The sequence below is a fragment of the Centroberyx affinis genome, unplaced genomic scaffold (genome assembly GCF_046629955.1).
Source record: "Centroberyx affinis isolate AG114_WGS23_722 - 3 ecotype Tasmania unplaced genomic scaffold, CSIRO-AGI_Caff_v1 ptg003709l_1, whole genome shotgun sequence".
In the NCBI taxonomy this organism is placed as follows: Eukaryota; Metazoa; Chordata; class Actinopteri; order Beryciformes; family Berycidae; genus Centroberyx; species Centroberyx affinis.
Window position 1 is genome coordinate 237,039 of NW_027281599.1, and position 27,259 is coordinate 264,297.

At 40.6% G+C, this 27,259-nt stretch overlaps 2 protein-coding genes across 2 annotated transcripts; one reads left to right on the forward strand and one right to left on the reverse strand.

Moving 5' to 3' along the window:
* Positions 1-2: 2 nt before the first annotated feature.
* capn3b (calpain 3b) lies at positions 3-14,423 on the reverse strand. The gene is made up of 23 exons (XM_071540706.1): positions 14,142-14,423; positions 11,321-11,390; positions 10,307-10,425; positions 9,129-9,262; positions 8,366-8,534; positions 7,757-7,840; positions 7,578-7,669; positions 7,404-7,481; positions 6,947-7,107; positions 6,098-6,267; positions 5,978-5,989; positions 4,983-5,191; positions 4,838-4,874; positions 4,330-4,353; positions 3,951-4,037; positions 3,135-3,212; positions 2,955-3,012; positions 2,805-2,869; positions 1,873-1,941; positions 1,697-1,775; positions 1,269-1,385; positions 774-832; positions 3-647 (listed from the first exon to the last, which is right to left on the reverse strand). Exons 1-23 carry the CDS (start codon positions 14,421-14,423, stop codon positions 621-623), a joined length of 2,280 nt encoding a protein of 759 aa, XP_071396807.1. The 3' UTR covers positions 3-620.
* A 2,359-nt stretch (positions 14,424-16,782) lies between these two features.
* Positions 16,783-26,029, forward strand: nrbp1 (nuclear receptor binding protein 1). The gene is made up of 18 exons (XM_071540684.1): positions 16,783-17,322; positions 17,625-17,883; positions 17,971-18,093; positions 19,196-19,297; positions 19,400-19,489; positions 19,756-19,796; positions 20,016-20,110; positions 20,746-20,829; positions 20,933-20,991; positions 21,261-21,359; positions 21,447-21,579; positions 21,712-21,802; positions 22,327-22,377; positions 22,653-22,788; positions 23,669-23,722; positions 23,824-23,887; positions 24,092-24,147; positions 24,268-26,029. The coding sequence occupies exons 2-18, from the start codon at positions 17,653-17,655 to the stop codon at positions 24,361-24,363; spliced, it is 1,605 nt and encodes a 534-aa protein (XP_071396785.1). The 5' UTR covers positions 16,783-17,322; positions 17,625-17,652; the 3' UTR covers positions 24,364-26,029.
* The last annotated feature ends 1,230 nt before the right edge of the window (positions 26,030-27,259 follow it).

Genomic DNA, 27,259 nt, shown 5'->3' on the forward strand with positions numbered 1-27,259 from the left:
AAACAAATACGTACCTCCTTAATGTACATAAAGTATTCCCTCTGATTTGTTAAACAAAACATTCACTCAGGGCTCATATTCAGACATTTGTTGACATTGATGATGCTAAAATATTAATGCAATACTAAGTACATTTTTATCGCAACATATCAAACCTCATTTGTCCTGACACACAAAGCTCAGCTCCACGTTAGACTGCCTTCACTGATCATCGTCGCTTCTTGCCAGATTGAATTGCTCTCTTCAGCACTGACAATCAGCCTTGTTATTGATAGGTTATCAGTTGTTAAATTGACTGTGACATTAAGAAGAAAATAATCTGGCCTCATTTAAAAAAAAAAAAAAATTTGGAAATTAAATCTAAAGCATCTTAGTATTTTACTTTGAGAGTAACAATGGAAATTAGCTTGAGATATCACAGAAAATTGAGTCACCAATCCACTGATCAAGAAAACATTTCTATAAATCACAACTTTGGCTTGGATTTTGTTGTAATCAAAACATTTGTGCATTAAGAAACTTTCTTAAATGAAGCTCTTACAAAGAAAAGCAAGTGGAGTCCAGGGAGAGGAGAGTTGAAAACACAAAGTAGGCATCATGGTCACTGTCTGTAGTTTGACCTAAGAATACATGGTCAACTGGAGCCACTGCAAAGAGAGCAAAAGACAAAGACGAAGATGAGCATAAAGGCTTTCATAGTGAAAAGTTACAAACGGTATCACATTTGATTTAACATTTATTTCGTAGAGCAGAAATAGGTAGGACTGGCCTACCTCCAGGACGTTGAGCTTGATTACGCCGTCTCCGTCCTTGTCAAAGGCGTTGAATGCTCCTGCAACAGACCCAACACATCAGACTGCATCCATCCATCTCTTTTACATTCACCTCAAACTCATACAGTAGGGCCAGGCTGTGAAAAGTAAGGCCTACGAGCCAAATGTGGCCCTCCAAAGTGTCACAAATAGTGTAAAATATTCTTTATTTCATCTACTTTGAATCAAATAATAATATCTAAGAGGATATCTCTAGGAAAAGTGGTTCATTTCAAGGCATATTAACAAGCATCTTGATTACATAAAACCTAAGAGAGTATTATTCACCTGTTTCAGTGACCCATAGGATCATTTTTGTCCCATGACCCACAACATACACTTGTTAAATGAAGCTTTGTGCCGTTTGTGTCCTCCTTACCAAAATGCCGACATGATACCATATTCCTCTGTTTGTTTTATTGTCAATGCACAAACCCAAGTGTGTTCTGTACTTACTGAACATGCCCTCTAGCCTCACAAAACAGCAGATGAAGCTGTCGAAATCGATGTTGAGGTGTTCGTCCGCATAGCGCATGGCTATGATGTCGTACAGCTGGTTGTTGAGATGAAACCCTAGGTGTGGAGAGGATGAGGCACAGATTAGCTTCAAACTCAGCCACAGTCTATGTCATGATTACTGGAGTCTCACACAGGTCTAGAACACATGGTAAATGATTTTGACATTTTCCAGATCTGTAAAACTATGGAAAAAAAAACAAAAAAAATCGTCCAAAAGCTTGTGGGAAAGTATGGAAATTAACCAGTGTGTTGTGAATTGCACACCTGAGAGATACTGGACATGACTAAGTACTACTACTACTGTCAGTGTATAGTCTAAAGTGCAAAACAATTAAATAAGCTCTGGAAAAGCCGTTTTTTTTCACCTGCATCATTCACAGCATTCCTCATCTCAAAACTACTGATGGAGCAGGATTTGTCTTGATCGTAACGTATGAAGATCAACTGCAAACACAGCAGATGAGGAGATGGATGATCAAATGACAACTTGCAGGTCTGTTTGAATATGGCTAGGAATTCAGCTGGAAAAACGCTGTCCTACCTGCCACTGTTTGATCTTATTCCACAAGTGTTTGAACTCCTGCAGATTCAGCTTTCCTGTCCCGTCGGTCTGAGGAGGGTTCAGTTATGGAAAACGCATTACATAGCATTGCTGGTGAAGGCATTTTTAAGTGTGTCTGGGATTACTGTGCAGCAGTTTTCTTTTAAAGGAGAATCCTTGTGTGTTTTCTCTATTACTAGACAGAGAGATTCCATAGCCCAGAAGCAAACTCCTCACTCTGGGATGTTTGTTAATGTTGGCTGGCTGGGTAATAATTCAACAGTATAATTTGTCATCTTTCAATAGATTCATATCATGATGAAATGATGATATTGATTTATCGTGATACACAGTTCTGTTGTCTGAATTGATGACTAAAGCAATTACTAATCAAAATTTTTAATGAAATGGCATCTGAACATTAGGGTTCTTTATACTACCATGCAGTTTAATTTGTTTAACGTGTTTAACATATTTTGCATATGTTGGCAGATATATATTGATATCAAAATAATTTCTTACTTTCTTATTATCATTTTGTCCAAATCACCCAGCCCAAAATGTTGGAATGTGGAAATGGAGCTTATTCTACTCTTACACTCATTATAAGATGCTGTGGTCAAGAATACCTAAGATGTAAATATGTAAAACTCTGACCTAAATGATTCCTACTTGGACGTTTTTTTTTAACTTTATCTAGGAAAAGCAAACGCTGTTTTTCCATCACCACCTTGCTTCACATTCAAACACTTACACACATTCATATTTTGCGCCCAGCACAACTGCAGTAACATCACTGCTCTGCTACAGGGATTCAAACCAGCAGCAACCTTCCAGTCATGAGCCTGCCTGTCCAACCTTATGCCACAGGTATGAGAGGTGGCTGCTTGTTTGTCCGCTCCACACACTCTCATCCTCAAATAAAAGGATACGTCCATCAAAGCGATCATACTCCGACACGTCTCCAGGCTGAAACCCTCTGTCTTTATCTCATTATCTGTGGAAAAGCACAGCTTGACATGACCACTCAGCAGTAGAAGAGGAAAGTGCAAAGTGCAAAATGATCTTTTCGGTGAACTCACGTTTGTCAAGTACCCTCTTCATGACCACCTTGAGTTCGTTGGCACAGATCTGCATGTCCTGATGGAGGGACAAACAGATACTTAGCTCAAACACTGTGTAACACTCAGGTCTCAGCATTCTGTCCTGCACTGTTCTCATTTTCCCCTCCTATCTAAACTCCCAGTGTAGTCAGCACTCACCTCCCCAGCAATCTGCTTGTAAATGGATCTAAACTGTTTTTCCTCCTCAGTCTCTTCCACAGGTTGGAGTAGTTTTGGCTGATGGACAGATGAGAGAGAAACCAGCAGTAAATCATAGGGCTTAGAATTAGAGGAAATCGTCCACTGGATGTTTACTTATAACTTTTTGAAGGATTCCCATCCCAGAATGCTACATATGCAGTTTGAAAAGTTTATCATCAAAAATGTATCATTCCAAATGTTGTAAAAAATGTTCCCATTTTGTCAACCAAAACCTTAAGGTTTTGTAAAAGAGCCACAGTTGACTTAAGTGTCACTTTCTCCAAATAGTGGACAAAACTCCTCATTTCCAAACCCATTTTTTGATCAAATTAACAGTTAAAACTGCAAGTACACGTTTTGTTCAGACATGTGTTGCCTCTGACATACTGTATATCATCTATATCTCCAAATAAAAAAAATAAAAAAATGTATTTCTTTATCCTACCAGAGGAGAGCAGCATATGAGAAATAAACTGGACCGAGTATTAAGAGCAAAGCATGTAAACACTGAGGCCTCATGGGAAAACAGGTGCAGCTGGGCCACTTGAGATGAGTTGGCCTTTAAACTTGATTGTACTTCAGCGGGGCTTTTTTATTCCCAGTGACGACATGTGTCCCGGTCGAGGTTGAATTTCAGCGCTGTCAGTCTCCGGGAGTTGCGACAGGTCAAAGGTCACATTGAGCTAATTGTTATGTAGCTGCACTGTCTGTGTTTTGGTCTGACTGCGAAACAGTCGACGCATGCACACTTTGCTCTCCTCCCAAAGAAACTACCTTTGGTTTCTTCTTCTTTTCCCCTATAATGCCGTCGTGCTCGATTTCCTTGTTGGCACGCGCTCTGTCCGACACAAATACAATAGGCTGGAGAAGGGGGATACGTGGGTAAATGGTTGGTGAGGGGAGAGAAGAGAGAGACGCAAGGGTTGGGAGGATTATGATTGGGGTGAAAGACAAACACAGAACAGAGGAAAAAGAAAAGAAGAAGATAGTTAATTCACATGGGGCATATTCCACTGGTTGAAATCAGTTTAGACGATGATAGCCAACACTACAACTGCCAAAGTAGTTAAAACCTGGCATAAGATGTGAAGCGAGGATGGGGAAAGCAGAGTTAAAAAGAAATGGCAAGATGATCCCCACATGCATCCATTACCTTCGCTTTCTTTCTCTTGTCTTGCTGATGGCCAGGAAAGAAGGAGGAGGAGGAGAAGGATATACGGATAGGAGAATGAGATGAAATGGAGGAAAAGATGTGAAGGAAAAGACTTAGGTTTTCTGGTGTGTTATTGACGGGGAAACAGTTAATAGATCAACATACACATGGGGACAGGAGAGGTGGGTGATTTTGGAGAGTGGATGGGAAATGTAGGCTACACAATTGGGATTCACAATATATCAAATTCATATTGATATTGCATTGTGAAAGTGCATGTTATCTATATTGCAAAGCCAGCCTTTTAAATTCATTTTTAGAATACAGTCAATCAGAATTACTGAATAATGTGAGGAGATTGGACATCAGTGGGAAGCCCAATGGGAGACAATCCCACAATCCAAAAACTACACTGCTAATTTAAGTCATATCACAACTGCAATATCTGTCAGAATAATTGTGATATATTTTGACCATACTGTGCAGTCGTATGGATCAAGTTACACACCTGCGGCTGGTCAGACCCGATTGCGGTCTCCACTTCCCTGAGAGGAAAACACACAGATATTACATTAGAATTCCTGAAAATCATTGTTGATGGCTTTCTATTTACTTTCAATCCCAAAAATGACTCCGCCCTCATCGATTCTTACTCGGAGGTGCTCCTCTTCTCAGAAAAGACCCTGAGGATGAACTCTCCCTCCTGGTGGGGCTCAAAGGTGGAGGGGATGATGACGTACTCTCCCGGAGGCAGGCGGAAGCGCTCCGTCACCTCGCGCAGGTTGATGTAGGTCTTGCATTTGGCCTTGGAGGCCGTGTACAGGAAGAAGTCCTTCTGCAGATGCTGAATGCAGCCGCGCGACTGAGGAGGGAAAGAGACAAGTGACACTGGGGAACAGTGAGGATAGATCATATTTTAGACTACACAAAACTGACAATATTGACAAATAATTACATTTTCTAAAATAAAAATGCAATTAAACACACTGGAGATACTGTATTTCAAAGGTACATTTGTACTCTATCCTATAACTAACAGATCATTTTTGGCGGTTTTTATGAAGTTAATCCATTTCAACTTTCCATCATATTATTTCAAGTGTTGATGAAAAAAGGATTTATGAAATTTCATTAAATTAAGTATGATTTATGAAACTCAATCAAATAAAACTGAATGAATACATTTAAATGTATGCAACTTGTGCTCATAATGCTAATGCATTTCAAATGTCTAGTTTTATTAGCATCTAAATGACTAAGTTCAATCAAATTGAAATAATTGAACTACAGTATACAGTATGTTAGCATTCTATCTGGTTACATAGATCCAATAACAGTCAGACACTAACAATTTTAGTTCAGTTTTTCTGTTTCAATCCACAATAAACCAACATATTTGTGATGGTTCTATTTTATTTTTATGGTTTTCTTGCCATTTCTTTTTTGGATGCAATCAACTCAATCTCTTTTTAAGAGCTAAGAGTGCCAATGTTAATTTTTTGAGTGCATTATTGGTAATACATAAGACAAGAGTCCGTTTACTGCTAAAGCAAACACACACACACACATAAAAGTCTCTTTGCAGACACAGGTCATAAGTGGGAAAGCTTCATTAAAGTAACGTCCTTCCTCCAGATGAGCGTATTACCTCCTTCGGCACCTACAGAGACAAAGCACAAATGAAATGTGATGTCACCTCCGCTGTATGTGCAAGAGCTTAATCATGCTGGAGAAAAGCAGAGTGGTTCAGGTTATATGTGTTCAGTACCTCGTAGATGGAAAACCCGATGGTGAAGAGCTTGGCCCCCTTGCTGCGCTCCTTCCTGCGGCCCTTCTGCATCAGAGCCACCACCACAGTACAGGCCACCTGCTCGTCCTCCGGGTCGTCGTCCTCCTCGTACAGACGCAGTCGGTACTGCGGGTTCGTCCAGAATGTGTCTGGAAAACATGTGTATTGTGCCAATACTCAATATCTTTGAATTTGACCGTTTTCATGCCCCAAAAAGTATTCAGAGTTTCCCTATGAATTGTATTCTTGTCAGGGTGGAAAAGCCTCTGAAACACCATCATGGGACACTAAAATTCCATTGAAACCCAGATTCATGAAATTCTTTAATTTCCAAAAAACATTAGGAAGGTGTCAATAGAAGAGCAATAGAAGTTTTATGAAGTAGATATGACTCTCAGATAAAGTCCCTCATGCAGGATCATCATTACAAACACACGTTTCGCAGCCAAGCTTTGTTCAAGCCTACAGAACTTCATTTTAAAGATACCAAATACGTCAGGCTGAATTACAGGGAAATGTGTATAAAATGATGCACAAGACATCTAGAGTTTTCCATTTGATGTAATGGTGCAGCCATAAAGAAATGCCATGTTGGGTTTGGATATTTCACTCTCGTACCGTATGGAAAAAGTATTATTTTTTATACATTTGGAGCTATTTAAGGGGAAATTTAAGGGGAAACTCAGGCAAGTGCAAATGGCCTTCAGGGGAGAGTGGTAAACTGATGCAATTTCTCTTTATGCATATTCAAATTTGTTGACTGTAGTCTGTAAGGCTGACAGAGGGGGAGGGGGAGGGGAGAGGTGGAGGGGAGAGGTGGAGGCGAACCTGGGAAGTTCCTGCAGCCGCCGGCGGAGCTGCCTCTGACCCAGCGGCCCTCGTTGACAGCCACCGTCCAGCTGTGTCTCTCCTCACCCTGCAGCGTGTCCGGGGTCAGGTTACAGATCTCCAGCTTGGTGAAGTTCCTCTTGAAATCATCAAAGGACATCCTGGTGGGGGGGAAAGTATGGAAGAAGATTAGGGCCACATGTGAAAAATGTATTTGGGTTCTGAATTCTGAGTTTAAAGTCAGAATTGTGTGTTTAATCTCAGAATTCTGACTTTTTCTTAGAATTCTGACTTCTGACTTTAATCGCAGAATTCTTTATTTTCAGAATTCTGAGATTCCTAAGAGAAGAGGAAGCTTGTAGGGGGAAAAATGAAACTTGAGAAACTGGGAAAATGTAGATGGAAAGGAGTCATGGAATGGCAGATATGAAGAAAATGTCACATTGGTTTTACTCACCAGAACTCGCTTGCTTCTACAGTCTGCTTCTTTAAGTTGCCCTTGTCTGCGATGGACAGGGTGGACCATTCATCTGAACTGTGGGAAGGTCAGTTCACAAAATGATACATGGCTACACAACACAGCATGGCCTGCTAGAATGCTGCTTATCGGTCAGACCTGATCAAATCTTACTTTACGCTCCACGGTCCCTTCCATAGCACCCAGCCCCAGGGATTGCGCATGCGAATCAGGCGAATCTTGGTGTCCTGTGGCCTCTGGTCACACTAAAAACAACACCATGTAGCATGAAGCACATTATCTGTAATTCATACAAAGAATACCAAATCCGCACTTAGTTCATTTCACCATACCTCCTCCAGAGCGATGATGGAGTAGGCGTGGCCTCTGACCAGTCCCAGATCAGTCCGACTCTCCATGTCAAATGTTGAAAAAACCTGCGAGAGACATACGAGACATCGGGGCAAAACAGAGACCAGTCATTTATTCTAGTTTTGAATGTTAAAATCTTGTTGTGTCTTGTGAAAACATCAGCCACTGGGGTGACAAAATTGCATTTGTCTCCATCTCAGTTTCTCCCATTTTGAGAAAATTCTTGAAAATTTTTGATTAATTGATGAAATTGTCTCATTAACAGATTTTTGCATTTATTTTAATGTAAAATAAGATTTTAAAGAGTCACTTGTTAAGATGGAGACTTTTACAATGCATCCACCTTTTCTCTTTTTACTTTTTGATTGAATTTTTCCGTCAAATGTGTTGCTGTGTGGCATATGAGATGCTGCCATGTTTGACATCTTACCTTTTTGTTTGTTTTTTTACTTTTGAGTCCCAGGACGCCCCAAATCCCCCCTGATTTCTTCATCTCACCTGCACACTCTGTTATATTTCTTTCTGTGTCTCTGTGTTTTATTACTTTTATGTGTGCAAACACTCTTACAGTAAGCCTTCTAAACCCTCACATCTATGGAGCAGCCCATCAGGGAGCCTCTCTCCAGGGCCTTCCTCATGATCTTGTAGAGATCTGCGGGCGCCTCTGACAAATCAAAGAACTCTGTGACGCCCCCCGTGAAGTCCTCCATGGCTTCCAGGGTGTTGCCCCCCTTCAGGGCCTCATAGGAGCCGTGCAACCTGAGAAAGAAGTGTACAGAGTGTGGATTTGTCCGGGATTATGACGGTGTCTGCAGCCAATTGGAGAAACATAAAGACACAGGAGTAATGAGCCCAGATGGGCAGACTGCACTGTAAAAATATACACCGTAACAAGGTGGTCTAGTAGTGAGTCTTAAAGTCTTGTTTTGCTTGAAACAAATGAAAACAAATCTGCCAATGAGGCGAAATAATGTGTAAATCCAGTGCAAATCATCTTGTTTGACGGATTTTCTTGAATCAAGTGACATTATCTATCCTCGTTATTTCAAGATATTGCCAAAAAAATCTCAAAACAGGTGAAACTGCATTGGAAACAGTTCAATTCAAAATGATCTCATTCCTGGTAGATTTTTTTCACTTGTTTTCACTTCAAAACAAGATTTTAAGACTCAATACCAGCCTAAGTGACTTGTTAAGATGACATTTTTTTCAGTGTGTGTTAATCAGAGAGGGGTAGGAAATCTGAACCAGGTTGGATGAAGTCACAGCAGCACATGGAGGTGAGGATGTGATGAGTTGTGCACCTCCACTTTGCGGGGGATATTAATAGACGTGAGTATTAATCACACTCACTTGGCGTAGGCTTTTTCCAGGAGCGCGCTCCAGAACTCGTTGTTCCTGTGAGACTTGGTAAACACTAGCTGGTTGTTCAGGGTGGGGATGCGGTCGTCCACAATCACATCGATCCATTCACCATAGCGCCAGAACTGAGTTCAGATAGACACAACAGAATGAAAACAGATAATGAGTGATGAGTCATAGGGGAACTTTTTTTTGTGCCAGGTAAGGATGGCTGTTTAGAGTAATCATTTTTCCAGGTATTGTTCAATCAAGTTTTTCTTAATCAATTAGTTTTATTGAGTGATTGTTTTGATTGTTTCCTGAATTAATTCTAAGCACATTATAGGTTATATACACATACTCAACTAGCAATTCTAACACTGATCTAATCTAATCAAATCTAATCTAATCTAATCTAATCTAATCTAATCTAATCTAATCTAATCTAATCTAATCTGATGTAATCTAATCCAGTGGTTCTTAACGTGGGGTCCGGGGACCACTAGGGGTCCTTGAGGGGGTTCCAGGGGGGTCCCCAGAAAATTGCTGAATTGTTAAACTTCATTATTTCATTTACAAGAAGTTAACACAATTAGAGAATGTAGAAGAATAACTATTTTGGTCATAGTGTCACTGTTATCTCTCTACCTACAATACAGATAGTCATGGAATTCTGGACAAAATCATATCTAACAATACAAATATTCTCAGATTTGGGTCTGAGAGACAAAATCTCATCAAATGGGGGTCCGTGGCTCTAATGTGGGCTAAATTGATATGAAAAAGGTTGAAAATCACTGATCTAATCTAATCTAATCTGATCTAATCTAATCTAATCTAATCTAATATAATATAATTTGATCTGATCTGATCTGATCTGATCTGATATAAAATAAAATAAACTAAACTAAAATCAACTAATCTAATCTAATGAATATCATAAGAGTATTTACATGTACATTAGAGTATTTCTCACTGCATTACACATATGCACTGGCAAATAACAATCACTATTTCAAATGCAGACTTTAATTTTTGAGGATATAGAATTTAGATTTTGTTTATTGCTCACTCAACTGTTGATTTGTGTGTGTGTGTGTGTGTGTGTGTGTGTGTGTGTGTGCGTGCGTGCGTGCATGTGTGTGTCTCTTAGGTAGGGGTAGGTAGTCCAGGGGGAAGGTCAGCTACACCTGGAAGTGGAAGATGCCAGCGTAGTTCTCAGTGAAGCTCTGGTCCGGGGGAATCACTCTGTACAGCAGCTTCTCGTTCAGCGTCAGACAGGCGATGGCAGCCAGCAGCCAGCAGTCACCTGTCAACAGATTCACGGAGCTATGAAAGGCCTTGATCCAAACATACCGCTTCATAAACTAATGCAGTTGTCAGTTAAAGCCGCGCTGCAGGTGCCAATCCTCAGCCATAGTGAGATCACTAAGGATAGGCTCATTCTCATGTTCATCCCAACAGTCTAGTGTATTCCTGGCTCTGACGGACGCGGTCGGTTTCCACCGCACATGCCTTGGCTCTCTGCTGTGGTCCATGTGTTCTCCTCTTGCCCTGTCAGCCAGCTGAACAGGATTGTTTCTGTTTGTCCTCAGCTGCCCTGCGGCTCCCAAACTAAACCAGCTCATTTAAAATAAGAGTGTGACAGAGTTTCTGAGTTTATTCATATCTAAAATGAACTGAATAATTTTGAGGAAACACAGAAAATCTGGAAAAGAATGGAAAACATAAATCTCAATTTGGTCTTGCCATCACACACACATTATATATTTATATATTTATATGTTTTTTTTTTTATTATTATATAATTTTATTGAGACTGTCAGCATATTCATAGTATTCTGTTCCATCACCACACAGCCATCTTGGAAGGAAAATAACAGGTGATTGTAATAAATTAACAGGTGATTACTATCAAATGACAAACACAGCCAATGAGCTGTGTGCATTGTAAAGCGCCATATTGGCAGGAAATGCATGTGACATCATGGGAATACTATGAATATGGCAGGAAATTTTTAAATAGGCCTATGTGAAAATGTGAATGAACAATAATCTCCACAATAATGTTAATTCTTGCTTATGCAAAGCTAAGACACTTCCATGCTTCACAGCTTAAGAGAGTTATACATTTCATAGGCAGCACAATGTGCTTGACTTCATCTGAGACATTTATTCAAAGGAAGGAACAGTTTCAATATTACCCAATTGTCCTTGGCAGATGTCTGTCCTGCTGGCTCCATCGATGATGAACTCGGGGTTTTCACAAATTTCCTGTTGTAGAAAACAGAAAGTGTTAGGGGACATTGCTGTGCATGTTGTGAAATATCAGTTGATCTGCCATATTATTGCCATCATTCAAAGCCTTGTGACTTTAGTTAATAAATAAAAGTGTCAAAGATTAATTAGGTAACTATTAGTACAAATGAAAGATATTTATTTAATCTCAAATCTTAAATATACAGATGCTTGTCTGTGGACTCTTCAGTGCACTATATTAAGTCTGTTCACAACTATTTTAATGGTTTCTTGGTTAAGGTGTATGGATGTGAATCACTATTAAACAGACAACCCTCCCTTCTTTAATGGATACCCATTATTGCTAATAGAGTCGTTAATCATGCCTATACACTTTCTACATCCATGGGGAAAATGTCTGACAGTCAGGCATGTATGAAATGCCACTTGAATGTTTTGTTAAGTCACGTCTATTTTCCACATTAGGTACTTCAGAACTCAACAACAATTTGGACTTAAAATCTGTATTTACAAATCTACACTTGAGATGATTGACATGGTGAGGACTTGACCCTGCGAGTCAGATTCACTTCTCTGGCTGGGTGGAAGAATGCTTGGGAGTCGGGGCTGTGAAGCCCCATTAGCTATATATGAAGAGCCAGCTGTTAGAGGTCCCCAGAGGTCACGACCCCTGAGTCTTCTGTACAAGCGATAATGTTGTGCTGAATGCGGAGAAGCCCTCACCTCATAACTGTGCATCTCTGTCATGGCAGCATGATTGACTGTCCATGGACTTAGTGCAACTTATCAACTCATCCTCCGACTATTCCTATATACAGTGGGTGTTACAGGGCTTTTATGGTTTATGGTCAGCATCAGACTTCAGTGAGGTACTCGTGGATACATGGTTTATGCTCACACTGCAGATTTGGACCTTGTTTTTGGGCACATGTCAAGGTTTTCACATCATGTGAAAACTTTGTGACTCCAGTTTTGGTGATTTTCAGGTTTTCACGTCAACTGAGTGGAATGGAGAATGAAGGATTTCATCATTCTCCCATCCTTGGGCTTACAAAATCCTTTCATACCCCTTTGGATAAATTCAGAAATGCGTGGTTGGTAAGCAAAAACGGGGCTGCTCCTGAAAACTGTGCAGTGCATTTTGGAGAAACGATGACATGTTAAAGATAAATTGGTAGGGATCAGGTTTCATTTAGTTTTGAACTGGGGAGTGATTTGGAACAAGGCTGGAAAACACTTGACCATGATCCTTCATCAGTAGAGGATTTTTCCACCTTAAAAGTGCGTTTGTTGAGATTAAAGATGCGTTAAGAAATGTGTGACCTTTATTGACCTCTATTGGTGACCACTAGGTATTGCAACAACATTGACAGATCTCTGGCACAGCTTATGGTGGTCATTTTGTGCTATGGGGCAGTAAAAATCTGACTTACTGCCCCTTTAAAATGTGTGATTTATCAAGTTTAAAGTTTTTGTTGGTGCTGATGTTGTTTTATCAGTTTCACCGTGTTCGACTATTTCCATTTGCAGAGATTGACGTTGCTAAGATTGACACTGTATGTGCAGTAATTTCTCACATCAGCTGTAGTAATCAGTCCCTGACATAGCAGTGACTCCTCTTTCCTCATCACAAGATTGCCCAGAGGGGCTGTAAAAATGCAGCCTCATGTTCCGAATTTAGAGCGCTCCACTGCTGACCCTTGGGTGGGATCCATGCAGCACTAATCTCAGCTAAATGGCTAAAAGTAAAGTTCCAATCACCCATCAAGTAACAATCAAGTTTCAGATTTCAATTAACATTTGAATATTTTTAACCACCATAGGACAAGAAAATGAAGTGTGAAATGGCCTTTGCATCTCCATTTTCAATTTGTCAGAGAACTGTACATGAAAATTTAAATCCAAATTGAATTACTGAATTTAAAAATTCATTAGGACCCAAATTATGCATATACAAGTGGAGAAATAAAATGTTGTCATGGGAATGTATTTTCATTTTCCAATTTGATTTAATATTTGAATGATGTTAATTATATGCCTCTATAACAGTCTGCTCCAACTGAAAGGTATGGAATCAGTCAAAAACGTGTGTGTGTGTGTGTGTGTGTGTGTGTGTGTGTGTGTGTGTGTGTGTGTGTGTGTGTGTGTATGCATGTGTATGTGTATGTGTTTGTATGTGTCTGTCAGTTTGTCTCTGTAAGTCTGTGTGCACTGTGTCTGCATCTGTCTGTGTCTGTCTGGGTTTATATCTGTCAGTGTGTTGGCAGCGTTTCTGGGTTGAGGATGTGTGTCTCCTCAATTTGGAATGAGCTTAAAGTTATTCACCAAGAGGAGTAAGAAGTTTATAAGACAGTAATCAAGGCTATAAGTTGGAACCATTCATTGTCCAAGACAGAGTACTGGAACTCTACCAAACACCCTGGGAAGCGTATATATATCAGCGAACTATAATATCCTAAATCTAACACTGAGTCCTCGCTGTGTTTCCCGGCACTGGCAGCGAGCGCCCACCTGTGTGAGAGTCAGCTGTCTGTGACTCTAGAAGGTGATAAACCAGAGCTATGCACCCGCAAACATGCGGCCATATCAGCTTCACACCCCTCCTATGTGCTCTGGAGGAAGTGATGAGACACATGAGGCTTTTAGAGAAGAGTCTAGAGAACCACTTTCCACATTAAGTGCAGTATCAGCTTGGCTTAAACGGCATGATGACAAAATATGGTTTGGATTCCAGAGACAGTTACCCCGTCCCTCAGTGGCACTCACCGACGGACGCTTCCATTCAAGCTGCATGTGGAATTTGCGGCTGTAGAAGAGCGAGGAGTCGTTTGCGGGGAACAGAGGGTCTTCAAACAGCACCTTCTTGCGCACATATTTGTCCCGCAGTTCCAGAAACGTCTTAAGACGCTTGGCATCTTTGACGGCCTCATTTCGGCTCAGAATTGCAGTGTAGATAGAGTTGCTCCCGGCGGGAGGGTAGTCGACCCAATCGTCTGGCCCGAGTGATGCTTCCGTGTCCGATAGCGTCGTCACCTGAGTATATTCCATGAAGGCCATCCTGCCCGGACGTCTCTCTCCCCACGTATTATCAGTGCGTACCGCAGCCTTTGACATGCTTGTCTCAGAGGTCAGCTCATAAAGTGCAAAAAAGAAACTGATGAGTTCTTTCTGATTTGCAGAAGCAGAGCATCAACTTGCAAAACAGCCCAAAGAAACTTCCTGTATCCTTTCTGACCCTTTCCTGTCACTCTCAGTTCCTTTATTTGTTGGAAACAGTGTCGGTGCTCATGCACAATCACCAACCAAACTGTCACAGCAGCACTCTCACATTCACTGTTGCGTCCCTGGTGCTAGACCTAAATATAGGCCTCTTTAAGGGAGGGGAGGAGGCTTCTCAAAGAGAGTCCCTGGCCCTCTCCCAACATTTCCAGTGCACATGTGTGTTGTTCAGTAGGATTATCCAAAGTTTGTTCCATACATTCAATAGAAGATGTGGATGATTATTACCTGAGACAAGGTTTGGGGGTAATAACATTGGGTTAAAAACACTTGCTAAAAACTCTTGGGATATGGATCATAAGAAGTCTAGAAAAGACATGCAGCTATAGACTGCAGTATGGCCATGGGTCCGATGACATGTGCCCTATATGTACTGTGATACCCATATTTATTTAAAGGAATAGCTCACCCAAAGATTTGTCATCATCTGCTCACCCTCATATCAGCTGAAACACTGGTGGTAAAGTTTGTATGTCAATATGACACATAGCAAGCAAGCTTGACTTTCTTATTTGTATTTACCACTTTTGGGTCGTTCAAGCGTGCTCTGCTCCCGACAGCATTTGAAAGCAACATCTGCTTGCTACTGTTGTGACACTGTGTGGTTGGCACACTGGAGAACAAGTAAAATCTGGGAAATCTAGGAGGTAATGAGGTGAATATTGGACCGTTGGGTCCACAGAGCAATCGTTTGGCTTCAGAACACTTGCATTATGCTGTTTGGAGTAATTTTATGGTCATTTTTTTGCCCTTTTTGGAACTCTAGACAAGCGATCTCCATTCACTCCAGTTGTTTTGGAAAGGGCTGAAATAAAGCTGCGCCAGCTAACTCGCTGTGTGTTATATTGACATACAAACTTCACCAGTATTTCAACTGACATGAGGGTGAGTACATAATGACAACATTTTCATTTTTTGTTCCTTTAAATATATATGGATTGCTGCATTGCCTGCATTTGCTAAGAAGGATGACCCCATACTTAGTGGTAAAAAATTACATAAATGTAAATTACAGCTCAACTGTACTATTTTAATGGCCCAATCAAATATCTCCATTGGAGTGATTGTATTACCACCACTCTAATCAGTGATTCAACATCACCTATAGGCTACCCGTCATTACTTCACTATATTGACACCTAGTGGTAAAACAGATGACTGGATGTTTAATTCCTAGGGTTAGGGTTAGGTTTTGTGTGACCGTTTGTGTTTTTATGGATAATTCAGTTGGCCCAGTCCTCTGTCAATCTATGCCCTTATCAAATAAGAAGAGAAGAGGCGGATATGTTGGCGGCTGATGAGCGCACAGTTGCCAGGTTTGAGGGAAATCCGCAGTCTTCTTTCATACTCAATCAAGGTTAAGGGACCTCTTGCCTCCTCCTGTAAATCAAAAACTGTCTTACCAAAGCAGTGTTTAAAAAGTGTGAACATTACTTTGGAACAAACTGAGAAGTTTCCAGTGTTAAGATGATTTAGCAAGTGCCATGTATATAGGTATATAGATTGTGTTTTTCACATATTTCTTTTTGTATGTCAAGTTATTGTTAATTTGTCTTCGATCGCGGACCACAATTGAAATAAGTGTTTTAAGTAACATTTTCTTTTGCTATCATCTGGGGTCAAATACATATTTATTGTTTTTTTGTTTTTATCATGTATTTTTCAAATCAAACCAAATCAAGTCAATGGGATACTACTCAGACTAGAATTGCACTTATGCTGTCTTGGGAGCCTACTGCAATTCTGCAAATTTCTGTCTCAGGTGATTTGCTGCAGAGAAGTGTGCAGTCAACTTAGAGAGTAAATGTCTAAATGTAGTGTATAGTCCACATAGTCGGAATGTCTTGCTTATGCTGTGCTAAACTTTTGTGCAAATACCTTATGAGGCACTACGTTCATAATCTAGCCTTTGTCGATCACAATCACATCTTTAGGACCGAACAAAAACAATTAGCAACAATACAAGCATCAGCTGTAGCACTTGCTTTAATATTCTGTTGACTGTGTACGTATATCAGTGGACACCGCGGAAGGGGGATAGACATATTACATTTGGCAACTCCGTGTGGCTCTGACGTCACTGGCCTCGCACCGCCTGCATCTGGAAGTTGTCGCCATCATCTCTGGCTAGTGTTAAGTGTCAAGTTAGTCAACCCTAGCCTTCAAGGATACACCGTTAATGATATATTTTCCTTTCTTAGTTATTTGATTCGAGTTTTGATTAAATGTTATGATGTTAGTATTCAGTATATGCGTTCAAGACTGCAGTATTGTCTAACTAAACATACTAGCATTAGCTAATTTGCAGGACACACATTAGCAAGGCTGGAGTCTTGAGAAGCAGCAAGGGGCGGGCTGCTAAAATTGTTGTTAGCTAGCAGTGAACCAGCTAGTTAGCTGGCAAGTAAGTAGGACATCGACTGACATCAAAGGTGAACAAAGCTACGACAGTTAACGTTAATGCTCAACGCAGTTTTCGCAGTTTCCTGGAGTTGGTAACGTAACCTAAGCTAAGGAGCTAGCGACGCCATAGAGCTAGCTGCAACTCCGTTGATCAAACGAAGCAAGACTCATAGCTAAGCTAAATAACCAGCAAAGAGTGTTCTGCAACGGTGGGAGTCTGCTGTTAAACTGGAGCTGGCATCGTCACATATACCGAGTCAACCACGTACGTATAACCTTACGTGTTAGTTTTCTGTGATTGAATTTGTGAAACGATGTGGGATGATGTTGTGGCCTTTCCTGTTGAGTGCTAAGTTAGCTAACGTTACTTTGCATAGTCTCACCGGCCAGTCTTCTGCTGAGAGCTGCAAGCCGGCTTCAGATACCAGGCAGATAACGTTTTCAAGCTGGTTTAAAAAGCTAGATTTAATTGCAAAGTTTCAGTCTTGCTTCCTCAACAGTTAACAAGCTAATACCGTGAACATTAGTATTTGGATTGTGACCGTGGCATTTCTGTGTATTACGCAGCAGGCTGCTTGGCCTGACGACAAAAAATATGTCTGAGGGAGAGAGCAAGCAAGCCCTGGACTCTGTCCTGGAGATGAAGTCCGACTCTGTGGCTGCTGCAACCACGGGCCAAGGTGTGACATCTGTATCCCCACCTGTGTCCATGGTGACCCAGCCTCCCCCTACAGCTGCCACAGAGGATGAGGAAGAGGAGAGCGAGGACGAGTCAGAGATTCTGGAGGAAAGCCCATGCGGACGCTGGCAGAAACGCAGAGAAGAGGTACGAGATGGACATATCTGCGGAGGAGTCAGTTTTAACTTCATCAAGGTATAGCTAACACCTGATGTGTTGTTTTTTCTCCTTTAGGTGAATCAGCGCAATGTCCCTGGGATTGATAATGCTTACTTGGCCATGGACACTGAGGAGGGAGTTGAAGTGGTTTGGAATGAGGTCATGTTCTCCGAAAGGAAGAACTTCAAACTGCAGGAGGTAGGTCCGCTGCCAGGCCGACAGTAAGACATATGATGTTTGTAGCAGTTGTGTACGCTACAGTGTTTGCACATCAGAAAACTGAACATTTATGATGATGGTGGTGACAACCATGATTACGATGTTGACTTATGGAGTCAACAAAAGGACAGTGGGCCTCCCTGTGAAGAATAAAATGGCTTGACAAAGTTTCATTTTAAAAGATTGCTTTTTATGTGTTAGTGCTGCATTCTTGACTGTGATCTTAGTAACTCCATGCAGAGACCTACTAGCACTTGTTTCCCCTTTGGCTTTAAGCTCCTTAGGCAAGCAGTCAGACTTGTTACTGCCAGCACCATAGCAAAGTACACACAGTACCTGGGTAGTTGTGAAAACAATTTTAAGAAACGGGAGAGAAGTTAGCAGACACAGAGTTATTGTTACTTCAGGCTCTTGCTTGCATTTACTTCTAGGCATTTAGTGAACACTCTTATCCAGAGTGTTACAATGACTGTGCAGTTTGGGATTCAGTGTCTTGCTCAAAGACACTTTGACAGGACATGTGGTTATTGATGGACATTCACATGGGCTGCTGCATGGATTTGTGACCTTTCAGTTATGTGACAGCCTCTCTAGCTGGGCCACTCTGCCATGCCGTCATTGTGTCTCACTCATATAATCTATTTATGTCTCTATTTTTGTCGATGGTTGTGCTCCATTCTGTATATGTAAATCACTTAAGTGGTTTCCATTCTCTGGCTCAGTGTGGTTCTGTTATCTCGACTCAAAGTGGCCTCCGTTGAGGATCCAGTAAGTTTCTAGTCTTACTGGATCCCGACTGTTTTGCCAAGCTGCTGACCCAGACATGGCCATTTAAAAGTAATATGTGGTCAAGATGATTGGGCATTATTTCAGAATAATGATTTAATTGGGCTTAATTGTTTATTAACACAGTGGATCCCAAACAAAATGTAATAACTCAGAAGCTGATGTAGCACTAATTGCACTAAATGTGTTCATATATACAGTATCTGCCACAGTTGAAAATGTGTGACATTATGTTTCAGTGATTATTGAATGCAAACCCGTCACACCCCTGCCCTCTTCTTTCTCTTTCTCACAGGAAAAAGTCAAAACAGTTTTTGACAATTTGATCCAACTGGAGCATTTGAACATTGTGAAGTTTCACAAGTACTGGGCCGATGTCAAGGAGAACAGAGCAAGGGTAGGAGAGCATCTCACCCCTGCTGCTCTCTTCAAAACATATTAAGAAAAGTGTGAAGGGTGTTGTGCTGATCTTTTGGGCGTATTATTCTTGTGTCTGTAGGTCATTTTCATCACTGAATACATGTCGTCGGGAAGTCTGAAACAGTTTTTGAAAAAGACCAAGAAAAACCACAAGACCATGAATGAAAAGGTATGTAGGGTGAACTGTTTTTGGCTAGTCTGTGTCCTGTTAGCACCTGTTAGTGCTGCCATTATTCCCTCAAGCTCCGCTAAAAGCTCACTTCTACATTTCTGGACAGTTCCCTATTCTTCAGTGTTGTGGTAGTCCTAATTTCAGCATTTCAGCTTAGCAAGCTTTAACTCACCAACAGCTTTCCCAGTGCAGTTAGTTGGAAATGAAGCTAACAGTTTGAGAGCACTCTCATTTTATTAAACTGTTTGTTACTTTTGTTTCAGGCCTGGAAGCGCTGGTGTACACAAATACTGTCTGCTCTCAGGTCAGTATAAAAAACAAGATACATGAATTATGTCATGTGAAATTGAAATGATCCACAATCAAAATACTCATATTTGTCTGGAAAAACGGTGAAAAAGGCTGGTAAATTTTGGAATGCATCAACTGCAGTCGATGGACAAAATAGTAATTTTCCTGTCCTGTTGTGGGAGCATTTTCTTTTTCTTTTTTTTTTACCCTGGTCTCCATCATTTGTTCCCAGCTACCTGCACTCGTGCGAATCTCCCATCATCCACGGCAACCTGACCTGTGACACCATCTTCATCCAGCACAACGGCCTCATCAAGATCGGCTCAGGTGGGCCTCACACATAATCTAAATGCAAAGAGATATTTCACCAGCAGAAAATCAAATGGGGACAGCGTTAGGCTATAGTGTTACATCCCTCATCCACTACATTGTGTTGTCTTCTCTTTTACAGGATTCCCTTTCACTGTTAAATTTGGCTTTATTGGCTTTGTTTGTGCTCTTTTCACTGTGATTTTACACAGTGCAGCACTTTGGAAATGTGCTCTATACTGTATATAATGCCATCATTATTATTGTTAAGGCTCATTACTAGTGCTGAAACTATTAGTTGATTGACAGAAATGTAATCTATTATAATTTTGATAATCGATTAATAATTTTAGTCAATTATCAAGTAAAAATACAAAACCTTTGCTGGTTACAGCTTAAAAATTCTAAGATCTGCTCTTTTCTTTTCTTTTCTCTGTTTCATATCATTATAAAATTAATACTTTGGCTGCTGGTCAGCTAAGTAAGCAGTTTTAAGACGTCACTTTGGGCTCTGGTAACTTGTGATAGGCATTTGTCATTATTTTTAACGTTTTATAGACTAAATGATTAGTCAGAAAAATAATCGATAGATTAATTGCTACTGAAAATAGTCGTTAGTTGCAACCCTACTAAATACTTGCCTATTATTTCAGTGGCTCCAGACACCATTAACAACCACGTCAAAACCTGTCGGGAGGAGCAGAAGAGCTTACATTTCTTTGCTCCAGAGTATGGAGGTGAGATCTCGACTTGTTCATCACTTGTCAGATACTGTTTGGGGCTGGAGGCCCAAACATACAGCGATGCTTTTGTGATATTGATCAGCATGTCTGCTTTCAGCTGTTGCCGATGTTACCACAGCCGTGGATATCTATTCCTTTGGAATGTGCGCCTTAGAGGTGAGGGGATACCTTGTTAAGTCAGGAGATATTAGTCACATAGTGACAAGCATAATCTCTCATTCCTCCGTTAGTTCTATTCACAAAATATTATCTGTTAGTTTCCTCCCCACAGCAATCACAAAAATATTAATTAGATTACGTTACCTCTGTCTTTAGCATCATAGAATACAATCTAGGTCTACAGAAACATGGCAGTGGCAAATTGAGTTTCACTGTGTGCTCTCATTTATCAATTGATTCTAATCTCCACTCTTCCTTGTCCTCAGATGGCTGTGTTGGAAATCCAGAGTAATGGAGATTCGTCTTACGTGTCCCAAGAAGCCATAAACAGTGCCATTCAGTCCCTAGAGGACCCACTACAGCGGGTGAGGGAGGGGGGGGCCAAGCATTTAAAGCCTATTTTGCACCGTGGGAGAGAGATCTACATCTTAAAGTGTTTTTCCCTCTCTCAGGAGTTCATCCAGAAGTGTCTGGAGGTCGACCCCAGTAAGCGACCCACAGCCAAGGAGCTGTTGTTTCACCAGGCCTTGTTTGAGGTGCCCTTACTCAAGCTGCTGGCTGCGCACTGCATCGTCAGCCACCAGCGTGAGTGGAAACACACACACACAAAAAATGCTTTATATAGCATCTACTGAATTAAATAGCAGTTGGCAGAAATAGCTGTGTGATGTGGATGGATGCCCTTATCTGATTGCAGTGTTCTCCTGTTATCTGTAGATATGATTCCAGAAAATGCTTTAGAGGAGATGACGAAGAACATGGACCCTAACTTGGTGATTGTTGAGGCCAAGGAGGGAGTTCAGCTGAAGTAAGTCTGATTATCATACCTCAGAACTCAGAATATTGGAGATTGGTGGAAGAATACACTGGGGATAGAAATGTTCTGGTGGTTTACTGTCTTCTCCTTGTTATAGCACAGATATTTACATTTACTTTTTAGGCTTTAGGCTGATGCTTGCATCCAGGGCGACTAACAATAGGTGCAGCATTAGAATATATTTAATTTCCTAGATTGTCAACATAGAAGTAACCTACTATGAGTGGTGGAAACCACAGCACCAGGACAGTGGATATTACAAATCTCCCTGTGTCCCAGGAATATTTAAGTATAATACAGAAGTGCAAGGTAAACAAATAAGAGCCAGGTACAAAATGGACTGATAGAGAGGAGCAAGGCCAGGTGTAAGTAGAGGAGGAGAGTAAGTGACAGGTGGATTTAACTATTTGTTAAAGAAGATGAGTTTTTAATTGTCCGAAAGATTGAGTCACTCTGCAGTCTGACTGTAACTGACTGAATATTCAACATTAACCACAGTCTATCCTTTTCTTCAGGCTCTCCCAGTTTCCTGCCCTTGAGCTGGACAAGTTCCTGGAAGATGTGAGGTAAGATCTGCACAAGATCTGCTGTAGCAGGGAGCACTACAAGACTACAAGAGTGAATAAACAATTAGTTGCACTGGGCAGCTGATTGTGTGCAACTGTATAAAGTGTGAAGCAGTGTACAGTAATTGTGCATGCTCAGCAAGACCCTAAAATAGCCCTTTAACATTTAGGGTACCACTGCACAACAAAATCATTTGCAGTGGCCAAGTTGGGACTAAAACTGAGGTTAAGAGTCCTATAATGCGTCCCAAGCTGAAGTTGCACTGATTTTTCAGGAATGGAATCTACCCTCTGACTGCGTTTGGGATGCCCTGTCCACAACAACCCCAGCAGGAGACGGTGAAGTCGCCCATAGTGCCCCCCTCGGTCAAAACCCCGACTCCTGAACCTGCAGAGCTTGAGACCAGGAAGGTAAGAACTACAAGATAGGACGGGGTAGAAACCAGACCTCAGGCAAATATTTGTATGGTTGTTTTTAGCCTATGCAGGTTAGAAGATCATAAGAAAGTATTTAAATGTCACTTTAGGTTACTTTTCTGTGAAGGACCCTTTATAACTGAATTGTCCTGAAGTGGTAAATTGTCTGCACAAGTTAACACAAAAAAATGAACAACTATTTATAATAATAATTATAATACTAATCAACCAAGGCAACATTGGGATGAGAGCATACCAGGGAAAAATAGATTAAAATATGTAGAATCCTGAAGGGAAATGGAGAGGCACTTGATTTCTTTTGTTTTACCACTGATATCTCCTCCTTTTGAGTCTGTCTCTGTGACTGCCTAGATGAATCATGCAGTCCTTGAGTAGATCAGATATGCGAAAATATATTCAAATCTATTTTTGCCCTCGTCTGGATGCTGGAAATGATGCACAGAAAGGCACAATCGAAGGGAGAAGCAGAATGCAAGAAAGGGATGGAAAGGACACCAAGCATATTTTATGCAAGCACAGTGTGTGGTTGTGAAAGATTTCTGTGCTTGAATCATTCTAAGAATGAGAAATGTGCCTGCTCACTGAATTAATGCTCCTTTAGCAGTCAAGTCAAGGTTTTGCTCTTGTGTATGCCTTACGAAAAACAGTTGTAGTCAAAACAATGTAGAATAAAGCACCAAACAAACATGATCCACTGTGCGGGTATCTTTTTCTTTTATGAATCGTTTCTAAACGAAGCGGCCAGTCAGGTTTTTGGATGTGCATTCACTACCTCTTTTGAAAAATTGACAAGAATATTGACAAGAATATGCATGCACTAACCCTAAGCCATTTTCCTTCTGTAACTCCTCAGGTCCTTCAGATGCAGTGCAATATCGAGCCTGTTGATGAGGGGGCCAAGCATCATGTAAGTCTCAAGTCTGCCCTGCTTTTAAGAATAATTTATGTTAAAGTGTGAGTTATGTTATACCAGACTTCTGAAATGACTTTATTTTATTCTCTTTTCAGCTTACATTGCTGTTGAAACTTGAGGATAAGTTGAACAGGCACTTGAGTTGTGATTTGTTACCAAGTGAGTATCCCTGTTTCTTTTTAACAGATTATGTTAATGTTGTATATTTAATGGTTGTTAATGCTTATTTAGACCATTTAAAGGTGCTAGTACCAAGCTTTGGCGCAGCATGTTTTAATATATAACGATCAAGCCCTAGGTCTCTAACCACTTGGTCACCCTATCTCCATGTTAGTATACTGATTGCCTCCCATTTCTGTGCAGATGAGAATGTGCAGGAGCTGGCTGTGGAGCTCGTTCAGCTGGGATTCATCAGTGAGGTGAGTGGAGTTCAACCACATTCCCTATTCCTGCTATTAACGGTTCAACCACAGCATCCCAGTTTGAGGGTAAAACGGAGCCAAAGATCATATTCTGTCCTCCCCGTCTCTCTGTTTCAGGGCGATCAGCCACGACTCACATCCGTTCTCGAAGAGGCCTTCTCAAAGTTCTACAGCCGGAACGGTTCCCTGAACCCGGTGACAGTTTCCTCATAGCGCAGGAGCCGTCGAGCCTTCCTCCAGCCCCCCTCATCCTGTCACACAGGACTTGCTGTCGCTCCACCTTCGAGTTGCGGGAAAGCTTTGCGAGGAGGAAGCCTCGGTCTGATGTCGGATCCTGCAGCCTGTCCTCGCATCATCCGGTGGGAAAAGCTGCCACTAAGTGGTCGTCGCTTTTGTATGTGTTTTTTCTCCCACCCAGTACAGCCATCTGCTTCTCTCTTTTAAAAGAGGAAAACAACCTAGTTGCAACTTAAAGGAAAATACTAATGTTTCCACTTTTTGGCTTATTTCTTTCAGTTCCAAAAGTAGTGGAGAAATGGTAGAAGTGAGCAAATAAACCTGGATAACAGCAGTATTTTCCTTAAGTCAGTATTAAAACTGTATTTTAAACATTTTTACTTAAAACTGTTAAATAGTTGTCTATATGAAAACAAATCTTTTGTCCCGGCATACTGAAGTGTGTGTTCTGGTGTTGTACGGCTAAGTCCGGTTGTCATTGGTCCTTTTCACTTTCTCTTAAGCGGTGAGTGTGGCATCTTCCTACCTTGTGTCCGTTGTCACAGCCTCTTTAACGCATCAAGCTAGTAATGCAACTGATGCAATGTCACTTTTATTTCCAACTTCTGTCAGTCTCAAAATTCTGTACTTATGTCATCATGATAAAGACAGTAGTGACACAATCTGGAGAGCAAACAACAGCTACAGTTAAAATACTGAAAAGAATTATTTATTTGTGTGTCTTGAGTGTGTACTGTGTTTCACTTCCAGCACTAAGGCGGGCGGTTGTTTGAATGTATGCTTTACTTGCTCTGTTTCTTTAAGTCATGCTGTTATTTTCTATGAAAAGGGGTTTTGTCACTTGACTGGTCCATCTACTACTGTAGCTTCTGTTTTAGGAGCTATCTATTAGGGTTAGGTCAATTAAAAGTTATCTTTCGGTGCCATTTCACATAGAAGTTTCCATGTAAAAGATGCCTTGGCCTATAAACAAATGGCTCGATTGAAGTTTGTCAACAAGTATGGTGAATGCATGTGTGATTCTCTATGTAATTAAATTGAAATTAATCTAAGCTGGAAATTGATTCTGAATTTGGTTCAGTATCATTTCAACAATGGTGAAAGTAGATTCAAATAATTGAACATACCTCCTGAGAGGGGTAAATGGTTTTGTCAGTGTAGGCCCATCAACATTTGAATTTAATGTTTTTTATCATTAGTTCCCTTCGTGGCTGAAGTATTCTGCTCGACACCAGAGGTAGAGCTTGTGCCAGCCACTAAAATATTCTAACAATCGGCTCAGACCGCCCTTATTTTTCAACTCTCAAGAGATCTCTCTGCTAGTTTGCACTTCTGTACACTTTTATATAATTTAACTCCTCTTGGAAACATTCTGTTGCCTCTGACTTAGCGAGACCAACAATGGAGAAACTTTGATGATTGGGAAATGGTGTCCTTAAAAAAATCTCTTCAGTGATCCGGTTTTGTCCATTTTATGCTGTGACGTTTTTTTTTTTACAGGGTCTGTGGAAACCGCAAGATACAAGTGTGGGACTGCCTAGCATGCTTGTAACCATCTTGTACACTGTATGCTGGACACTGTACTCTGTTTCTGCAACGCATTTACCCCTTTTTCACTTCCTCAAATAAAAATGTACACGATCAGCGCTTATGTCTTTTGTTTTGTGTCATCTGTTGTGTTATCACAAAGACAATCAAGAAGTTGTGATTGGTCCTGTGTTGAATTTCAAGTGATGAGTACACACACACACACACACAAACGCAGCATAATTCAGGTGTCATTTGTTGTAATTATTTATACAAAACTCCATCCCGGTGTATCAGGAGTGTGATCTTCCCTCAGAGCATTCTTGTTTGAATTATCAATTATTTGATCAAAATTTTAAGAAACTGTAGCCCTTGTACAAGTATATTCATATACATACCTTAAGTCACAATGTGTGCTCAAAGAAATAACAATCGAATAAAACACATTTCATGCTGACGAACACATTGCCGTACAAAATTACAGCATTATAATAAAAGTACATCAAGACTAAAAAATATTTTTCATATAAAACACCCTAGAAACACACTCTAAACAAAAAGCTACCAAAACGGCGACATCCATTTCATGAGTGTTTTTCAGCTGTGTTAACAGTACAGGGTATTTTCCAATTCTTTACATTGTGAGTAAAAAAGACTACAAAAACAGTACATAGCACTTCAATTCAAACACATTACTCTTTCACATTAAATTAGTGTTTTACTTCCCGGTTTGAAAGTAATGTATATAGGCACAGTAATTAAATTCATGAGCAATTCTCACAACCAGTATTTTTGGTCAACACCATTCCATGTTTTTCACAACTCCACTTTCATTCATGGACAAATTCAAATGTTAGCTGACCAATACTATGGCAACCGATCAGCCCGCCATCTTTATTTCACCCTTTCTCTCTGATCTCAACATCTGCCGATCTGGGGCCAAGGGCTGCCAAATAGCAAAATATACACTGGATACACTGTTGGGTATTTACCTAAAGCTAGAGAGAAAAAGAGCGTAACAACAGAGCCGCTCGATTTACTTTCTCTCTTCCAACTTTATCGGCTCACTCAAATGATAAAACATCACCACAAATTATTCTCAAGAATAAACCCCCGACACTGCAGCCATGCAGCTTCATACAAAGACAAAACCTGTTAAAAGCAATATTCCCAACTCCGAAGGGTCTCATTCCAAAACAATACATATCCACATTTTGGAGAACTTGATGTTCATTGCTCAACATTTTTAAAAAAACAGATCATTATATTCTCTAAAATCGGACTACATTGTCAGTGAAAGACTTATGATAGCTAAGGACTTCAATAATATTTCAATGGTTTTACT